This window comes from Physeter macrocephalus, chromosome 6, assembly GCF_002837175.3.
Source record: "Physeter macrocephalus isolate SW-GA chromosome 6, ASM283717v5, whole genome shotgun sequence".
Lineage (NCBI taxonomy): Eukaryota > Metazoa > Chordata > Mammalia > Artiodactyla > Physeteridae > Physeter > Physeter macrocephalus.
The window spans coordinates 89,058,187-89,077,389 of record NC_041219.1 but is presented as its reverse complement, the minus strand read 5'-3'; the positions used below and the strand labels follow the sequence as shown (position 1 = coordinate 89,077,389).

The window sequence follows — 19,203 nt, the reverse complement described above, 5'->3', positions numbered from 1 at the left end:
AATAGACTTGAAAGCTCTTTCTCCTCATCTAACTTAACATTTGATTATCATATTGATGGAAAGACCAACGAGACTGGGTAATGGATTGGCAGAGAAAATGATAAATTCACCTGACATATATATTGTTACTTAATCCAACTAAGCCATCCATCTAACCATAAATGCATAAAACCTGATTTGCTTAAAACCTTCCCATGGCTTTCCTCCGACACAGGACTACAATCATACTCTTAAGGGTTTTTCAAGACCCACCCTGGCCCTCTCCCTCCACCTGTCTCTTACCATTGCCTACAGGTACTCCATGCTCCAGCCAAGTCACCTTGGTTGGGTTCTCTGGTTTCCAAACCTCTGTTGTGTCTGCCTGGAATACCCTTCTCTTTCTTTACTCAACTTTCCCCTATGCACTTGGCCTATTTCCACACATCCTTCAAGACTTGGCTCAGATATCACCTTCTTTTTGTTTTACATTTATTTATTTATTTATTTATTTTATTTTTGGCTGTGTTGGGTCTTTGTTGTTGCTTGCGGGCTTTCTCTAGCTGCGGTGTGCAGAGGCTTCTCTTTGTTGCGGTGCGTGGGCTTCTCACAGCGGTGGCTTCTCTTGTTACAGAGCACAGGCTCTAGGCACGCAGGCTTCAATAGCTGTGGCATGCGGGGGCTCAGTAGTTGTGGCTTGTGAGCTCTAGAGCACAGGTTCAGTAGTTGTGACACATGGGCTTAGTTTCTCCACAGCATGTGGGATCTTCCCGGACCAGCGTCCCCTGCATTGGCAGGCGGATTCTTAACCACTGTGCCACCAGGGAAGTCCCAGATATCGCCTTCTTGAGGAAGTCAGGTTAAGGGTCCTTAGTCCAAGCTTCCCTGGCCCCTCATAGCCCTTTCATGGCACTTGTTACACTGTTTTACAATAGCCAACCTACACTCATCTCCCTCCTACACTGCTAGCTTCCTTGCAGGTAAAGACCACGTAGAATGGTTTGTTCACATTTAGTTGCTAAGCTCAGCATTGCCTGTGCTTAGCATAGTGCCTAGCTTTCAAAATACTTTGAAGTGAAAGAATGACATTTTCTTGTATAAAATGTGTTAAATTAATAATATACAAATAACTTTGAAGATGGTATCTCTATTCAAAACAGATTTTTAAAAATTACTTAAGCTCTACATCCTCTGAGCATTTGCTGAGCAAAAGAATTTTCCAATGAAGGTTCATTATTTGGTCAGCTATAAGTTACAGAGCTCCCCAACCAAAATTATGTGACCTCCAAAAAAGACAATCTGTCCTGGCAGCTGTTACCAAATTCCCAGACACTCTACAGCCTAGAGTTAGAGTTGTTTCTAATTTTAAGCATCTAATTTAGAACACATGCTTCCCTGGCAAATGGACATCAGACTTTCCAACCCACCTTTTCTCCATCCTGATGGGCGATGCAGACCTCAGGACCTGGGGGCACATTCTCCTTTTGCTCCAATTTATGAGTTTTGATTTCACCACCACTAGCTCTCAACTCATTCTACAAAATAAAAATAGTCTGTGAATTAAAAAAACAGTCTCACGATTCTCTTCATAGCACATCTATTAAATAAACTTGGAATGTTAAAAAAGAAATTATTTTAAGAGGCTTTAAGTCAAATCAACCCCCTAACTCTCACAAGCAAAACCCATTGACTTGTGAAATGACAAAAGCAGCTTTGTGGACACACACCTCAGAGTTAAATATTTATACAGCTAGTCTAAAACTGGATGCTCATTAGAATACAGACACACACACACAGACCACCCCCCGCATACAATGTTCTCGTGATTCACTCTTCTAGCAGCAGAGCTTGTGGGAATGCAAAGCTGGTGAGTTTTACCAGAAAAGACCATTCTGGAGCAGAGGAAAGGAGATGCCAAGTGCCAATAATTAAGAAAATATACTGACCATATATATATAAATGCCCGGCCTGGAAAGAGAGACAGCAATGATGTATACATATAAAAACTGAAATTATACTTAATGATACCATAAAACAGCCTTTCTTCGTGGGACTTTCAAAGACATGTTTTTAGCATAAAATTCATTCAGTATACTAAAGACATACCTTATTCTACTTCTCATAATAGAGCTTCAACATAAAAAAACAGGCATAAGGAGTCAGAAGGAGTAAGTGTAAACATATTTGTTTTCCTTGCAAAGAACACGTGGGGCAAAATATTTAAATTGACTTTATTACTAGATCCATAATCAGTACAGAGGTAGATGAATACGGACATTTCCTACCTTTAGTCTGCTAGTTATCTAGTACCTTTCTGTTCTCTAGGCATGGGCAGAAAAAGAGCGATTTATGGCCACAAGGCCAATGAAGGGAGTGTGAGTGCGACCGACTAACTCAGGTGTGGAATTCCAGGTTGAGGCCTACAGCTCTGCAAGTGCGTCTATGAGGAGGAGCTGGCAGCCAGCATTACAGAAACCAACAGTACACGAGCCCGAAACTCATTCGTGACCCCATCTCAAAGCCCAGCCTCCGGAATCACTGCCAGAGAGAGTGCGCCTTGCTACAATCATGCTCTGTAAGAGGCCTGAGAAATTCTTTGGGGATGAGATAAAACGTGCTTTTTACAAGAATTCCTTAAGACTTCTCAACTCTTAAAATTTACAGAGCAGGCGAACCGCAATGCAGAAACTCTTATTTAGGAGTTAAAAAACAAAGTCACTGAACAGGTTTTTCCACTTAGGGAGTCACCTAGTAAGAATGTTTATAGCAGGAGGGCACTGAGAAGCAGCAAAATCCTGTAACAGAGGGAATTAAGCGCCACAGATCATCTGCTGTATCTCCTGACCTGCCTTTTAAGAGAAGTCTAAATTTGCTTATTTTTCACACTCCCAGTGAATAACAAGCCTGTGATGTTCCACTTCGCTACTGATTTACACACAATATCTCTTCTTAAATCGATACTGAAAAATCAAGATGAGATTACTCACTGCCTAGAGACTTAGTCCACTAATAAATACTATTGGAAAATGCATACTTCATAAGGTGGGGGAAAGAAGGCTCAGCTCCTGGAATACACATTGTGATTTCTAACAGGCACTAGTTCAGCCTGCCAAACAAAAGTCAATACTGTTCTTCCAATTTTATTAAAAAATAACAATCAAGAGATGAATAACTTGTCATTTGAAATCTTAGAAGGAACAACTGTTTGAAAGATATATACGTATGTGTACATGTGTATATACGTGTGTGTACTTATGAATAAATGGCATGTAAAAGGCAACTTCAAATAAACAGTTCGGTCGTGTCCTCCTGCCAGTTAAGCCTAGGAAAGTATAAAGTGGAAAGACCCTCCATTCTACTTAGAATATGACATTTTTGTGCTTACTGAGTACGTCATCTTCCTGTCATTTCTCCCCCTTTTTCCTATCCACTATTCTGTTTAGAAAATTATTACATCATAAGAAGTAAAGATTAAGTAGACTCTATGTTGTATGATTTCATTTACATGAAATGTCCAGAATAGGAAAATCCATAAAGACAGAAAGTAGATTAGGGGTTGCCAGGGGATGAGGGAAGTGGGGAATTGGGAATCACTGCACAGGTATGGGTTTCTTTTTGGGGTGATGGAAAACTTCTGGAATTAGACAGTGGTGATGATTGCACAACCTTGTGAATATATTAAAAATCACTGAATTGCATATTTAAAAATGGTGATTTTTATGTCCGGTGAATTATATATGAATAAAAATTGCAAAAAACACCCCATCCCACATTAATGTTGAATATATTCAATATTTCTCTCCAGTATTCTCCCTTTCTTCTCACAAAAACAAAAATAAGTGTATATGTTAAAACTAATAAAATACTATCAGTACTTCTTTAACAACAAGATTAAGTAAAAGAGACAGGAAAATTCTCAATGACATTACTGGATGGTAACATCACACAAAAAAATGAGCGGTGTGGGAATGAGGTCTACGAAAGCAAAGTCAGGATAAGAACATGGTAAGGATTATGAATGAAGCTAGGATGGGATTTATGTGAAGAGAGAATGGCTGGGGACCAGTAAGGAGCCAAGGCTCACAGGTCAGGGTCTGGGAGACACTTTTAGTTCCCGTGCTGTGACCATTTGCTGGATGAGTGAACGAATGAATGATGCTGAACACATACGGTATAGTTGGTGGAAATGCTTTGTTTGGACACAGCTGCCTGGTACTTGGCCATTCGATCCTTTATGGAGGTTTCTGACAGGCGTGGGAACTCCAGATTTCGCCTACTCTCGCTTTTCTCTGAGTTGAATGCTGAAGGTGACAACTGACCTGCAAGCATGCAAACAATGTGCTTTATTAGAAGACAAAATGCGAGTTGAATGATTTCAAGATTCTAAATTTTGGGCTATTGTAATCTAATATACTCAACTTCTTCTATTAAGAATACAAAGAAGGGGGACTTCCCTGGTGGTGCAGTGGTTAAGAATCAGCCTGCCAATGCAGGGGACACAGGTTTAAGCCCTGGTCTGGGAAGATTCCACATGCTGCGAACAAACTAAGCCTGTGCACCACAACTACTGAGCCTGCGCTCTAGAGCCCGTGAGCCGCAACTACTGAGCCCACGTGCCACAGCTACTGAAGCCCATGCGCCTAGAGCCTGTGCTCCGCAACAAGAGAAGCCAATGCAATGAGAAGCCCGCACACCGCAACGAAGAGTAGCCCCTGCTCGCCCCAACTAGAGAAAGCCCATGCAGGGACGAACACCCAACGCAGCCAGAAAATAAATATAATTAATTAATTAATTAATTTTAAAAAAAGAATACAAAGAAGGAAATCAAGATTATAACTGTCACTTATAAGGTAACATTCACTCACTTTCCCAACATTGAAAGGAGAACCCGTACCATCACTGAGTGTTATATATTTTAAAATTTTTGTTCATTTAACATGCGAAAAAATTAGATGGCAATGCCATTTTAATTTGCATTTCTTTGATTCCTAGGACGCTGATGGTTTTCCTATATTAATTGATTTTATTTTCTTTTGTGAAGTGCCTGTATATGCCCCCTTTAAAACATAATAATTCTGCTCTCAAGGTGTTATGTTAGCATCAGTAATACAGGATAACCAATCTTGACAGGGGATAATGTCCATCCATGGGAGCCCTCAAGCCCCAGATGACCATGGAGCCAAAACTGTCAGTAACAGTATTTCCCTTATAATCCTGCAAAGTTACCCTTTGGTTAACACAGGTTACCATTGATAAAGTTGGATTAAAAATACAGAGAAGCTATTTGGAAAAAGCAATGAGATTTGGGAATGGCTTGTATCTAGCGGCCTTTCTTTTCATTTGTACCACTCTTCCTTTAAAAGCATCAGCTTTGAGGTCAAAAGGTATTGTTACTAATGAGTACTTCCTAGAAAACTTCCCACACATGGAACTCTGCTTACCTGGGCCTATTTCCAAGTCATCCAGAGAATAGCTGTTTTCAGAGATCTTTCTTCCACCTGCACTTCGGCTTTGGGCCCGAAGAATCTGTTTGGAAAACAAAACCCAGCAATAAGTTTTGCAGTGAGGATGGGAAATCTTGATGCAATGTTCAAAAAGAAGGCCTGCAAATCTTCTTTATAAATAAAATCCAGTAGAGATTAGATCTTATATTAGTTTTTATATACAACAGAGTGTGTTTTTAGTATTATAAATATCAAGCACTACATATTCACTGGTGCCCAGGGGAAAATAAGTAACTCTATATAGGTAATGCTTTCTGCAAAATATCACTGCCTAACCACCTTAACCAGAAAGCCTCAGAATTTAACAGTCATTGGAGCAGAATCCTCATGTCCCAGATGAAAATGGTGTCTCTCCAAACTGCCAAGTCCTGATGGCAGTATCTTCTGTTGGCCTTCTCCATCCTATTTTATCCCTGCTGTTGCTGCCTGGTTCATGTCTTCATCAGCTTTTCCCTGGACTACTGCATTACCTTTCTTTTTTTCTTTCTTTCTTTTTTTTTTTTTTTTTTTGTTAAAAGGAACATTTATTTATTTATTTTTTGGCTGTGTTGGGTCTTTGTTGCTGCACACAGGCTTTCTCTACTTGTGGTGAGCAGGGCTACTCTTCATTGCAGTGCGTGGGCTTCTCATTGCAGTGGCTTCTCGCTGAGAAGCACAGGCTCTAGGTGTGCGGGCTTCAGTAGTTGTGGCTCACGGGCTCTAGAGCACAGGCTCAGTAGTTGTGACACATGGGCTTAGTTGCTCCGCGGCATGTGGGATCTTCCCGGACCAGGGATCGAACCCGTGTCCCCTATGTTGGCAGGTGGATTCTTAACCATTGCACCACCAGGGAAGTCCTTGCATTACCTTTCTAATTGGTTCTTCCACCTTCCAATCAAGGCTCTATGATGTTGCCATTATCCCAAGTAAAACAAAAAAATTATCCCCAAATATAAATCTATGTTACTTGACTTCCCAGGTGCGCAGTGGTTAAGATCCGCCTGCCAATGCAGGGGACACGGGTTCAAGCCCTGGTCCGGGAAGATCCCACATGCCATGGAACAACTAAGCCCATGCCCCACAACTGCTGAGCCTGTGCTTTAGAGACCGCATGCCACAACTACTGAAGCCCACCCGCCTAGAGCCCGTGCTCCGCAAGAAGAGAAGCCACCGCAACGAGAAACCTGTGCACTGCAATGAAGAGTAGCCCCCGCTCGCCGCAACTAGAGAAAGCCCGCTCATAGCAACAAAGACCCAATGCAGCCAAAAATAAATTAATTTTTTAAAAATCTATATTACTCTCTTGTTCAAAATTCTTTAAGGATTCCTAATCACTCCTTGAATTAAATCTAATGTGCTTAGTATGTCACAAAAGACCAGTTCTAGATCTGGTCCCTTCCTACCCTTTCTGGGTATTCTCTTCCTCACTGCTTACCCTCCAGGAAAAGCAAACCACTGGGAGGTCCATGATATTGTAAATGAGTTCCCTCTACCTGGGTTACTCTTTTATCCTTCTGTTGTCTAACAGTGCCTGTTCCTTCAAGAGTCAGTGTAAGCTAAGCAACAGTCCCTCTGCATCTGCCCTACCTCTCTTCCATAAACCTAAGTAGCCCTTTCTCTGTTCTCAAGTACCTGGTCACACTTCCATTACAATGCTTATCAAATTGTTGTGCACCCCTATACTGGACTGGAATCTTAGTTAACTGAGGGCAGAGACCATGCTTTTATTTTTTTAATTAATTAATTAATTTTTGGCTGTGTTGGGTCTTTGTTGCTGCGTGCGGGCTTTCTCTAGTTGTGGCAAGCAGGGGGTACTCTTGGTTGTGGTACGCGGGCTTCTCATTGCAATGGCTTCTCTTGTTGCTGAGCACAGGCTCTAGGTACGTGGGCTTCAGTAGTTGTGGCACGTGGGCTCAGTAGTTATGGCTCACGGGCTCTAGAGCTCAGGCTCAGTAGGTGTGGCACACAGACTTAGTTGCTCCAGGGCATGTGGGATCTTCCCGGACCAGGGCTCTAACCAGTGTCTTCTGCATTGGCAGGTGGATTCCTAACCACTGTGCTATCAGGGAAGTCCTATTTTTTATTTTTTAAATAGAGAAGTGGAAGGTACAGATTTATTTAATAAAAAAATGATTCCCGTAAATTACTATATTTGTATCTCTCAAATTTAGGGTAGATCTCTAATGAAAGTTCCAAATTCTAATTTTACGACTAGAAAAGTAACTCAAGAAAGCCACTTAGTAAGTATCAGAGGATGTTCCCAGACAGTATGTCATGTTTATTCAGCTTGCAATGAGAGCCTTCAAGCAGATCCTATCACTGAAATCTCAGTTTATTTCCAGATAACTTAACGTGGAAAAGATGTCTGATATCCAGTATGACAGTAGACAAGAGTAAAACATTTAGCTCCCTTTTGAATTCAACATTAATAAATAATTATTAAACCTTTAAATTCAATGGACTAATCAACCAACAACAAAGTTTAAGACAGTGAACTATCCCTTTTTCAAGTCCTCCCCACCCCCCCACCCCCCAGCCCTCTCTCTCTCCTTGGAGATAGAAAATATGCCACTTCAGAAATCAGAGCCAAGGATTTGGTTTGCTTGTACCCTACCAAAAAGAATACAGTTTCTAGCAAATTCGATATATATTTAATGTACTGCATCTCCAGTCATCTTTGCTATTTACATTATTGGTTGAACCTATTTACAAAAAAAAAAACTAAAAGAAGTTGTAGCAACTCTAACCTTGCCACATCTTACTCAGGTCAGCTGCACCAACATAAGTCACATCCACATGACTCCTATGATGCAACACATTCTTGCTCTGGAAGCAGCCTACCACTTGGAAATGAAGATCATCAGCCAAAGTGAAAAGATAAGTTTGGCAGAATACCCTCCATCCACATTTTTCTGTTTTTAAGACATTTCTCATTTGCAGATAGTTAAAGGAAATTCCAAAGATTTATTCCAAACCCTGCTGCACTGTAAAATGATCATTATAAAAACTAAAATTTTCAGGGCTCAAAAAGGGAGAAAGCCTGGAAATACACTTTTTTTTTTCTTTTTTTAAACCAAAAGGGAATAGGTTCTGCAGTCTTAACACTGGCGCAATATTTCAAATATTTACATTCTGTCAAAAGGTAAAGTTCAAGCATAATTCCAAGAGTATGTGTTACATGTTGCAACCTGCTAGGAGTTTAGTTTTCTGTTTGTGCTTGAAGTTCCTACACTGGCGTTATTGAGAGCAAGACCATTTAGAAACAGAACACATGCCCTGCAAGGTTCTTTGGTTTTAGAGGCATAAAATTTCCCATCTTCACTAGCTTTTTAGTTAAATCTTTGGGTTAAATAAAGAGCCATTTTCCCCCCCAAAAAAATTCATGAGGGTTCAATACTCTGAATTATTTTCTTTCAACTATTAAAACAGTGAATCTGCAAAGTCATTTGGTCTTAGAGAAAAACAGAAAAATGTCTCTGGAAATCAAAGCTATACTGACACTTGTTCTGAGGAGGAATACAGCTCGGAGATTAGATGGCTTTTAATGAGCTCCCGGGTGAAGCACTATGCATTTCTTTTAATACCTTTCCACCTCCAAACTACTCAAATATAAAGAATGACAAGATCCCTGTAATGAAATACCTGAAATGAACACAATATTGTAAAGCAACTATACTTCAAAAAAAAAAACACAACACCAAAACCCCGAGATCTCAAATTCATTTACTATTAATTTTTTTTTTTTTTTTTTTTTTTTTTTTTGGCGGTACGCGGGCCTCTCACTGTTGTGGCCTCTCCCGTTGTGGAGCACAGGCTCCGGACACGCAGGCTCCGTGGCCATGGCTCATGGGCCTAGCCGCTCTGCGGCATGTGGGATCCTCCCGGACCGGGGCACGAACCCGTGTCCCCTGCATCGGCAGGCGGACTCTCAACCACTGTGCCACCAGGGAAGCCCTACTATTAATTTTTGATCATCATTTTACAACTGGTAATCTGAGGTTCAGGAAGAAGGTGGGGTTTCCTCTAATATTTCTCAAGGAAAGTAGAGGAACACAAAAAGAAAAGAAAAGAAAAGAAAAAACAAACACCAGGAATTCTGACACTGAAATACTCTTCTGTAACACATTTTTATTACATTTCAATCTTTTTTATTCAGATGCCTGGGGCAGCCTTAATCATCATAATCTGTTAAGAGAAGAGAGAAAAGATAAGACACTTTAAGACTTTCTGGAATTTCCTAAGGCTTGGCCTCACCCCACCCCACAAGTCCTCCTTCCTGTCAGCTGACTGCAGCAACTCTCATTAGTGTGACCACCCCTTAAATATTTTCATTGAATCTATAAACCAAATGCATCAACATTTACCGGTAAGAAAATATAAGAGTCTGGGGCTTTTAGCCAGTAGTCTGTAGAATTTCTTTTCTTTGCAAAGTTTTCTTTAAGAAATAAAGTAAGTTAGGTCCCAAATGTCAAGTAAAAAGCAGGATTTCCTGTCCTGTGTACCCCTATTTTCAGGAAAAATTCTCTTTAAAAGTCGATTCTCAACACTTTAATTTACTGAGAGCCACTTCCTTCAACCTTTCAACTTTGACCTTCCTTCAGACTCTCATCCCTCCAAAGTCAAGTGTGGAGGAAGGATGACTTTGAGGGAAAAATGGGACTTTGTTGAACTATGCATGGAGATCATATGGTATAGATAAAATCTGGCCTTAATTTCTCAAAATACTGAGAGAGAAACATTTCCTTCTCCAGGGACCCTCGCAGAAAAAATACAGCTCATTTAAGTACAAAATACACACAGAAGGAGCACTTATCTCCAGGCAGGGGGATTTCTCTCTCTCTACATATATATGTGTGTGTATATGTATATATATATATATATATTTTTTTTTTTTTTTTTTGGTCGCACTGCGTGGCTTGCGGGATCTCAGTTTCCCAACCAGACTGAACCTGCGCATGGCAGGGGAAACCTCGAATCCTAACCACTAGACCACCAGGGAACTCCCATATTTTGTATTTCTAAGTGTTCTATAAAAATTACGTTTTACTCTTACAATTAGGAAGAAAAGAAAGGAAGGAGAGGTAATATTTCATATTTTTAAATTAATATAAATAGATAAGAATGATAAAACCAAATGCTGATGAGGAACTGCTGGGGAATTAAATATGTCCTTAGATTGTGCTAGCACTGTTATAGAATTATATCTTTTGACCACAGTAGCATCATTCAGTAATATAGCCCCCCCCATAACTAAAAATAAAATGTTTCTGCCAAGATGCTTAGAGCTTTTTTATTAGGCTGGAAGAGAATCTAATTACTGGGGAATGATTAAAAAGTATAATGAAGTAACATATTGCCATAAAAGGATAACTACATGAACTGGGAAGATACAAAGGAAGGTCTATAATAAAAAAGACCAAACCAAAGATAAAGCACACAAAACAGTGAGCACACAGTACCTAAAACCATGTAAAATCTAGTTATGCAACGATAAGAATATCATTGTGCACAATTGGTAAAGGTTACTCTTTTTTCCAGGTTTTCTTGGCTTTTTCTGGTTTACCGTGTTGTGTGTGTATGTGTGTGTGCGTGCACGCGTGTGTGATTGTTCAGATGACTAATTTATATAAGAAAAACAAACCTCCCAAACTCACAAGCTTCTAACTCAAGAGTTTTAGTACAAATCTCTTGCATTCCAGTGTGCTTCTCTTCATTGCCCTGATGTTTTTTATTCAGTAAAAAGACTATAAAACGTAGGAAGAGGACAGATAGAAAGCTAAAGTCTTTGAGAAGACAGCTGTTAATATGTTTTAATTCTTTCCTGGTTTCCTTAGATTTCAAAAACATGTAAGGCCAGATGTTTTTATCTAATAAATAGCTATTATAATATCCATGAAGATAGTGTTTATGGTAGAAGGGGTACTACACAATTTCAGTTCTTGTTCTGATATTAATTAGCCACATGACATCGGGCATATCAGTTAATTTCTCTGACGTCAGCTGTTTCCATCTGTAAAATAGGGATTTTAATATTCTGCGAACAATGAGTTGAATTAAATAACCTTTTACAATCACTTATAGTTCTAGGATTTATGTCAACGGGACCTCTCACTGTTGTGGCCTCACCCGTTGCGGAGCACAGGCTCCGGACGCGCAGGCTCAGCGGCCATGGCTCACGGGCCCAGCCGCTCCGCGGCATGTGGGATCCTCGATCCTCGCGGACCGGGGCGCGAACCCGCGTCCCCTGCATCGGTAGGCGGACTCTTAACCACTGGGCCACCAGGGAAGCCCCTATGTCAACGATCTTGATAGGGATTTCTCACTCATTGTAACTCGTTAATGAATTAGAAGGCTAAAGGAAATGACTAATAAATTCATCTGGATACACACCTATGTCGTTTAATCCAGGAGTGAGTCCAATAGCAGAAAGAAAAGGTGATTTTGTGGGGCAAATGATGCCTTTCTGGCCCCTACAAACTCTAATGTAGCCAACCAATGCTTAGAGAATATTCCAGTCTCTGATATTACTTTTCAACATATTTTATTTTAATGGAACCGGATAGAAACCAGTAAGTAGTTAACTGGCATGAAAATAAGCAGAAAAGAGATGACTGGTCTCTAACTGACATATCAAAGACAGCCACTTAGGGCAACAAACAGAAAGATCAGGATTCCCTGACTAGCATCTTTATACCTGGATCCATTATTGTCTTACCACAAAAGACCAAAGGTTTACTCAGAGTTACTAACTAAGGTAAATAAAACTTAATTTATAGGAGTAGGAGGTCTTTACAAGAAATGTACCGCTACAGAGAGGTCAAAATAACACTGAGAACTTAAGAGTTCATCGACAGATGAATGGATAAAAAAGATGTGGTGTATATATATATATATATATATATATATATATATATAGGTTTAATCCTGACCCAAGCAAAAGACAATACTTTACATAGGTTATGAAGGTAGAAATACACCTTCCAAATATTTGGTCTTTATTCTCCTTTCCAAGGATTTGCAAGAACCAAATAAGTTAGGAACCAAACAGAAAGAATTGAGACTTAAGGAGCCTGTCCCTACATTGTTTGGTGATTTGAATAACTGCATCAAGGCCTTTGAAGATTATGGATTCAAATGTCAACATGATGATAACTGAATATTGATTATAACTGCTTGATCAGCCTTCTCATAAAAGAATGCCCAGAATAGTTACTCTGGCTACCTAAAACCCAGATCAACATAGGATGCTAAGCCACATTCAATGTATGTCACTGGGGGGTGGGAGGGGGGCTTCTTTTTCCTCATAACTTATAGGTTACATTAATCCATCCACTACTCATTTGCTCATAGGAATTAGAAGTATCATGTTCAACTAAAACATCTGACCAGAATAACCTATCTATTCACCAAAGGTAGAGGATAAGTGAGGAACAGCCTTTAATCAGTTCTCATTATTTATAAGTTATTTAAGTTCTAAGCTTCTTTTCTCCTTTTTATTAAATAAACACTAAGAGCCAAGTCATTGTGCTGACCACTGGGAGATAAAAGCATCATTACTTTGAAAGAATTATAGACTGGGGAGTGTACAAATTCATACATGACTATTAAAGAAAGCATGATATAAGTGGCCAAAGAGAAGTAAAAAGAAAATTCTACAGGAGGGTCAGGAGGGTGAAGGTAATTTCATCTGGGAAAAAACTGAGGTAAGGTCTCACAGTCTTCATAGACCTTGAGGAGTAAGATTTCAAGAGGTAGAAATTAGGGGAAAGATATGACTAATTTAAAATGAGGAGTAATCCAGGGTTTGAGTATAAGATTAGCTATGAGACTGGAAAGGTGTTGAGCTCAGACTGTAGAAGACCCAAATATTAAATATGGATTAATTCTGAGACATCCAAAGTTCCTGATCAAGGGAATAACATAATTTACAACTATGTTTAGAAAAATAAATAGCAACAGTGTGGAGGATGGAAAGGAAGAAAAAAATGAGAGGCTAATAGGAAAGGTTGCATCAATACCACAAGGCAAGATGTAATAAGGCTAAACCATAGAAGTAGATGTGGGACCTCTTGGCGAGAATGGCCCATACTTGAGAGATGTGTAGACTTATGTAGATGGCTTAGTAAGTGACTGACCGAGAAGAGGCAGGCACAAAGAAGAACTGATCCCAAGCTTTACAGACCAGGAGATGTGGTGAATGGTGGTGATGCACTAAGGGACACCAGGGGTAGAGCAGGTTTTGGTTGGAAAGATAATGGATTCTTTTTTAGCCTTCTTGAATTTGAGTGCTTAAGGGATATTCACAAAGAGATGTGTGATCTGGCAGGCAACCACAAAATTGGGGCTGAAGCTTGGGTTAAGAATTCAAGATTAGAATCTAGTTTGGGGATCCATCTCTTGGAGTCCTGGAAAAAGATGAGACTACACAGGGAGGGAGAAAGAGATCAGGAAGAAAAGTGGACAAGAACAGAAACCATCTCAGACAAAAGGGAGCAAGAGAGACTAAGAAAAGTAGAACTCAAGCCAATTAACTTGGCCTCCTGTAAATAACTCTGATAAAAAGATTTAGGAGACAAAAAGATTTAGATCATGCATTTCCATTATCTATGTTCTCCCTGACCCTGCTCAGCTAGTTAGCTGAGATTTAGTCCAGTTCTTTAAAATTCTATTATGGAGACAAAGATTCACATGATTTGTACCTAATATATGCATTTGTCTCACAGAAGTACTAAATTTTTAGCTCTGAGGTAATCATTCTTACTTGTATACTCTTGCTCCTAAAAGGACTGCTAGTGTCTCTACCATATTTCTCACAGCTTCCTTCCAAAGATCCAATTATGTAACTTCCTGATTAAAGCCTTATCCATATTAAAGCTGAAATTATGATAACAATAACCATAACCTAGTTTCAAACTGATTAGTTATTCATTAAACTAAGGTAGACAAAACTTTTTTTTTAAAACAGTTTTACTGAACTACTAGAGAAACATTTTTAAAGTAATCTAGACTGTTTCCAACATGGGTAATGATGCTTATTTAGAAGCAGCTATAAAACCAAGGGCAGTTGTTTTACATTCCCTAAGCAGTCCATTAAATGACAAATGACTATTTAATCAGGAAGTTTAAAAAGCACCTCCACCTAAAAAAAAAGCCCAGGTCAATCTTAGAACCCCTCCATCTTCCTAGACCATTAGCAATCAGGCTGAGTGCCAGTCTGATCTGGTAGGATCTTTATTTACAGGAGAATTTTTTTCTCTGCTTTGACCAGCCACAAAGAGACAGGCTTGTTCTGACCCATCTTTCACTAGACATTTATGAGAAAAAAGTCTCTCACCAGATCCTTACACATAATCAGCATTTTGTTTGCTGCAGTCCCAATCATTTCCTACCTTGGGCCAGTTTTGACATGTACCAGCCTTTTGCACTGAATCTACATTGTGTGTGCTGCCATGACATCAGCCATCCTGCCCCTAACAGGGTCTGAGAGGAGGAGACTTACAATGGTGCTTTGACTCACAACAAAGCCCCTTCCTCTCTATTTAGGATTTCTGACATTTTTTCCTTCCATTTAAAATTCTTCTTCCCATTTAAATTTTAAGTTGTTTTGTTTTTTTTTATTAATACCATAAAGGGGAAAGAGGGAGTTGGCAGGCCTAGAGGGCTCAAAATTGAGAGGGATGAGAGTTTAAGAAAAGTCATAAAATGCTTTGTGGTTACATCTCTTGCCAACTGGTTTCAGTGTTAAAACAGAGTTAAAAACTCATGCAGAGAAAAGGGTTCTAGCTTTGCAAATCTTTAAAAATTCTTTCTATTGATACATCCTCAAACAGATGATCACCGAACACTAAAGAACTTTTCCAGGTAGAAAAGCAACAGGCACCGCAAGATACAAGACGAGATGGCTACATCACACCAAACATAACTGAGGATTCTAGGATAAGTTATCTAATTTTTACCTCAGAAGAAATGCTTCATACCATTACTTCACAAATGTAGAAATCTGGGCCAATACTTAGCTGAAAAAAATCTGCTTTCCCATCTAAACGGAATCTAGAGTAAATGAGGGCTTTGCTCCCCATCAGATCTGTTTATTTCATTATAATGACTGTTGTAACAAACCAACCCCATGTACAAAGCCAGATATGAAGGAAAGTATGAGAAAACTGGAAAAATTTACCAGCTCTGCCGCCCCTGGATTGTGTTATAAGTCACCAGCATATGTAACTCATTTTCTAGTTAAGTAATTCCCTCTGGGGACCTGGTCTGCACTCCACATGAAGGATCAAGTTTCATTAGCAGTTGTAGGAAAATGCAACCCTCTGCATTTGCAAGTCAAAACTCCTGAAGGCTACGGCTAGTCTGGCTATCTTCATTGATTTTTCCTGGGATAGGATTTTAGCTGATAGAAAACATTTGTTGGAAGGCACAGATGAGGAAGTTGAGAAGAGAAAGGATTCAGCTAGCAAGGAGACAACTAAGCCTCAGTCTTAACGTTAAACTCTGGCCTTAACACTCAGCCTGCAGCTGTGTCCAGGCAGAGATTCAGCAGTAATTCCACCCCCCCTAAAGCTACAAATGACAAAAGGCACAGGAAGGCAAATTAAAAGGGCAAGCGTACAAAAACACATAACCCAATCAGCAACAAACTCTTCATTTCTCGATATCGACCTGAATCCCAGTGTGCACTTGATTTCATGTGAAATTGGGTCACACTCACAAATCTTAGCATCTCTGTAAATAATTCATTTGAGACTTTTTATTAACTACTCGTCTAACTTGAATCAAAAGACATACTGACCACATACTCGCCATTACACAAACCGTCTAGACTAGAAAAACAGCTTTGTTTAGCTACTTGAATTGGCTTTTTCAAGTTTTAATCCCACCCAATCCTTACCTTGGTTTGAGTTGGTTCACCTTTCTCAAACATCATCTTAAGCCTGTTCAGCGGAACATTGTATTTCTCTATTTTGTTTGCAGCTTCTGCATTTTCACTTATTTCGGGTTTTCCTACTTCATGCCTGGATTCTCCCAGACAATTTTCCATTTTTTTACTTTCTGCTGAGTGGTCTTTAAGATGCTCACTGTCCTCGATGCGGGGGTACGGATACTGAATAAGAGCTTCAGGAGGCGATTTGATTCTAGGTCTGGGGTGGACTCGTTCCTCTTGGTCAGCCTCGACCCCAGAGGCAGAGCTGTTTGCCACTTCAGCGGGAGGAGGGTCGCCTCTATGCCTGACCTCGGTGCTGCTGTTTCGCACGGAGTCTGGGAGAGAGTCTGCTCCCAGCACTGGGTTCTCCCACTTCTTCTTTAACACGGTCAGGTTTCCCCTTCTAAAGTGCTGGGGGAGATTTTCAGTGTTCTAGAAGAACAAAAAGTGAATGCCAGTTATAACTTGCCTGCTGAAACATTCAAACATGCTGTTCTTTGTAAAATGAAAGTTAAAACTCCAAGCTGCTCCTGGTCCACTGGCGTTTCAGACAGCTGTGAACAGTTACAGCCCTGCCACATGGAGAAAGCATCCACCGCAAGAGAGGGAGAGGGGAAGAGAGAAAAAGTCAGGAGCTAAAGCAGGAAGTGATAAAACAGGATAGCCTTATAAGGACAAAATGAGAAGAAAGGAGAGCCCAGATCTAATGATAGTTACATTGGAGACAAGGGATTTTTATCCAGAGATTAATGGGGAAAACAGAAAGAAAAAGCAAAATACCAGTTACTTTAAACCCTGTAAATATGCACTAATAAAAGTTCATCATTACGTGCCACAAAATTACATCCTGGCTGGGTTTTTTTCTTCTAAATGAGACAAAGATGCAGTATAGCTTAAACTACACAATACCAATAATTGTGGACGGTAGCATCAAGAATTGAAACTCTCTGTGGAAATTTAAAGCAGCCACCAGACTTTTACATGTATATATCATCATATCCGACATAATTTACATGAACAGTCAAATTTTATTTTTACATAAGAACCTAATCCTTTTTACCCCGTGTACTTCTCTACATGTTTGTCCATGTATAAATCCTCAGTTTTCAGAAAATTCACTATTTTCCAGATCCTTTGGTTGAAAAATACCCAGGCTTCATATGAAACACTACTACCACCCCCTCTCTTGATGGAAGGATGCACATTTACACAACTAAGACAGTTCTCTTTCGAGTGGGTCAAACTGGAATTAATTTGTACATATAAGACAGATTGAAAACAACCTGGAAAGTGTCAACGTTGTTCTGCAATAATAGAGGAGACATGCTGGGTGAAGTAAAATTCAATGTCCCAGACTCTGAAAGCACTCCTAAATAAATTAAGCAGCAGCACCTTCCCAACAAAGCACAAACTCCAGTACCTTCTTGCCCTCCATTCCTGTAGTCTGTGGCTCACCGGTCTTTCAACTAAGAAAGGACAAACCATCTAGGACTGAAAGACTCTGGGGAATTAAACAGGATTAGCAGCTATATTGGGAATTAAGTCTCTCACCCTATTACTCTTCTGAATACACTCTGAGAGCCACTTCATCAAGTAGCACCAAGGCATGGAAAAAAGAAAGTTACAGAAGAACAACTGCTTGATATTTGTGTTTAAATCTTAGCTGACAAGATGCTTCATTGGGGGAAGCATGTATGGACCAGAAATTTAAGCAGCAAGAAAAGTTTTCTTGTTGGAAAAAAGAAAATTAAAAAGTTGGTGCTACCTTAACTGCCAGAAGCACTCTTGGGTCTGTGCACCCTCCTGAGACACAATGGATGAGTCATCTGGGTCTCCAACTTCACCTACTCTGCCCTGCCTAAACAGGAGCCCTGAGAATCAAAGTGGCATTTTGCCTTGGTAACTGGACACTACTTTTCTCAGAGACATATCATGTGATCGAAGTATATTTACTGACATGCAAAGATGCTCATAAGATACTTTTGAGTGAATAAAGCTAATTATAAGACATCATGGGGGACTTCTCTGGTGGCGCAGTGGTTAAGAATCTACCTGCCAATGCAGGGGACACGGGTTCAATCCCTGGTCCTGGAAGATCCCACATGCGGTGGAGCAACTAAGCCCATGCACCACAACTACTGAGCCTGCGTGCTGTAACTACTGAAGCCAGCGCTCCTAGAGCCCGTGCTCCGCAACAAGAGAAGCCACTACAACGAGAAGCCTGCGCACCGCAAAGAAGAGTAGCCCCCACTTGCTGCAACCAGAAAAAGCCCGCACGCAGCAACAAAGACCCAACGCAGCCAAAAATTAAAACAAATAATAATAAAATTAAAAGAAAAGAAAAAAAAAAAACACAGCATGGGGAATTTTCTGGCAGTCCAGTGTTAGGACTTGGAGCTTTCACTGCTGTGGGCCTGGGCCTGGATTTAATCCCTGGTCGGGGAAGTAAGATCCCGCAAGCCGCAGCCAAATATTAAAAAAAAAAAAAAAAAAAAAAGACAGCATGATCCCATTTTATAATACACATATATGTTTCTAAATATAAACATAGAAAAGTAGTCCGGAAGAAAAGACATCAGGATGTTAACAGGTTGCCGCGGGCATTTGTATTTTCTTCTTCTTTTTCTTTTTAGGATAAATGTGCTTTCATTGTGTAATAAAAATGAATAAAAAAATAAAACTATGCATCGTCTTCGTATGGAATATCAAATAATTTTGATGTTACTTGTAAACAGCTTGAAAGTTGTCATCTCTACTTTACTTGTGATGACCTGGAAGAGAGGGATTTGTGTGACGGAGTACCAGCAATGTCCC

General features: G+C 39.9%; 1 protein-coding gene across 5 annotated transcripts in view; it reads right to left on the bottom strand.

Annotated features, from left to right (window-relative positions):
* The window catches only part of LIMA1 (LIM domain and actin binding 1), an 82,428-nt gene that overhangs the window by 15,823 nt on the left and 47,402 nt on the right, over nucleotides 1-19,203 (bottom strand). For all 5 annotated transcript variants that reach the window (XM_028491353.2, XM_007107459.4, XM_055085638.1 and 2 more), the window contains 4 exons: nucleotides 16,357-16,821; nucleotides 5,418-5,502; nucleotides 4,147-4,295; nucleotides 1,404-1,511 (listed from right to left, as the gene is read on the bottom strand). In XM_028491353.2, the coding sequence (XP_028347154.1) occupies nucleotides 1,404-1,511; nucleotides 4,147-4,295; nucleotides 5,418-5,502; nucleotides 16,357-16,821 (807 nt within the window). The remainder of the gene's footprint in view (nucleotides 1-1,403; nucleotides 1,512-4,146; nucleotides 4,296-5,417; nucleotides 5,503-16,356; nucleotides 16,822-19,203) is intronic.